The 538-nt window shown below is 37.0% G+C and overlaps 1 protein-coding gene across 1 annotated transcript in view; it reads right to left on the bottom strand.

Moving 5' to 3' along the window:
* LOC119587377 (dedicator of cytokinesis protein 4-like) overlaps nt 1-538 on the bottom strand; it is a 46,579-nt gene that overhangs the window by 28,657 nt on the left and 17,384 nt on the right. Inside the window, exon 19 of the mRNA XM_037936121.1 lies at nt 152-219. Within this exon, the coding sequence (XP_037792049.1) occupies nt 152-219 (68 nt within the window). The remainder of the gene's footprint in view (nt 1-151; nt 220-538) is intronic.

The following is a 538-nucleotide window of genomic DNA, read 5'->3' as shown; positions in this document are numbered from 1 at the left end:
TTACAATGAACTGATGATTTTTTTATTGATTTTAGAGGGACGAGGACTGTTACTGGTCACCATATGTACTCACTTGAGGCAACATCTTGATGGTCGCCTAGAGTTGCGCATGTGTGGTGATGTTCTCTCTGATATGATCATCCTTACTCACAAGTATAGCAGGAAGTATCCTCAGAGTATGGTAAGATATCTACTGTCAGTTGTTGATAAGAGCATCCCCTGTTATAGAGAATCTTGTGTTGATCTTTAGTACATTAGAGGGAGTTACTGCAGATAAAGTTTCCAGAAATAGAAACTTTCAAAGATTACGATTTCTGGCTATAACGTATTATATTCCTCCTTCCTTTTGGTTTCTTTTAATGTCTTATTATTAGAACTGCTATTGACGTTGGTATTTGCAAAGACTGTAGGTTGTAGGGTGTAGAAGGTGTGTTATGGATGCGCAAAACAATAAAAGATGTAAACCCATGAGTTTTGATCATTTCTATTTCTGGAAACTTCATCAACAGTAACTCCCTCTAATGTACCCAAGATGAAC

Source organism: Penaeus monodon, chromosome 22 (assembly GCF_015228065.2).
Source record: "Penaeus monodon isolate SGIC_2016 chromosome 22, NSTDA_Pmon_1, whole genome shotgun sequence".
Taxonomy (NCBI): domain Eukaryota; kingdom Metazoa; phylum Arthropoda; class Malacostraca; order Decapoda; family Penaeidae; genus Penaeus; species Penaeus monodon.
Note: the sequence above shows the minus strand (reverse complement) of the source record. Positions and strands in the feature narration are given on the sequence as shown.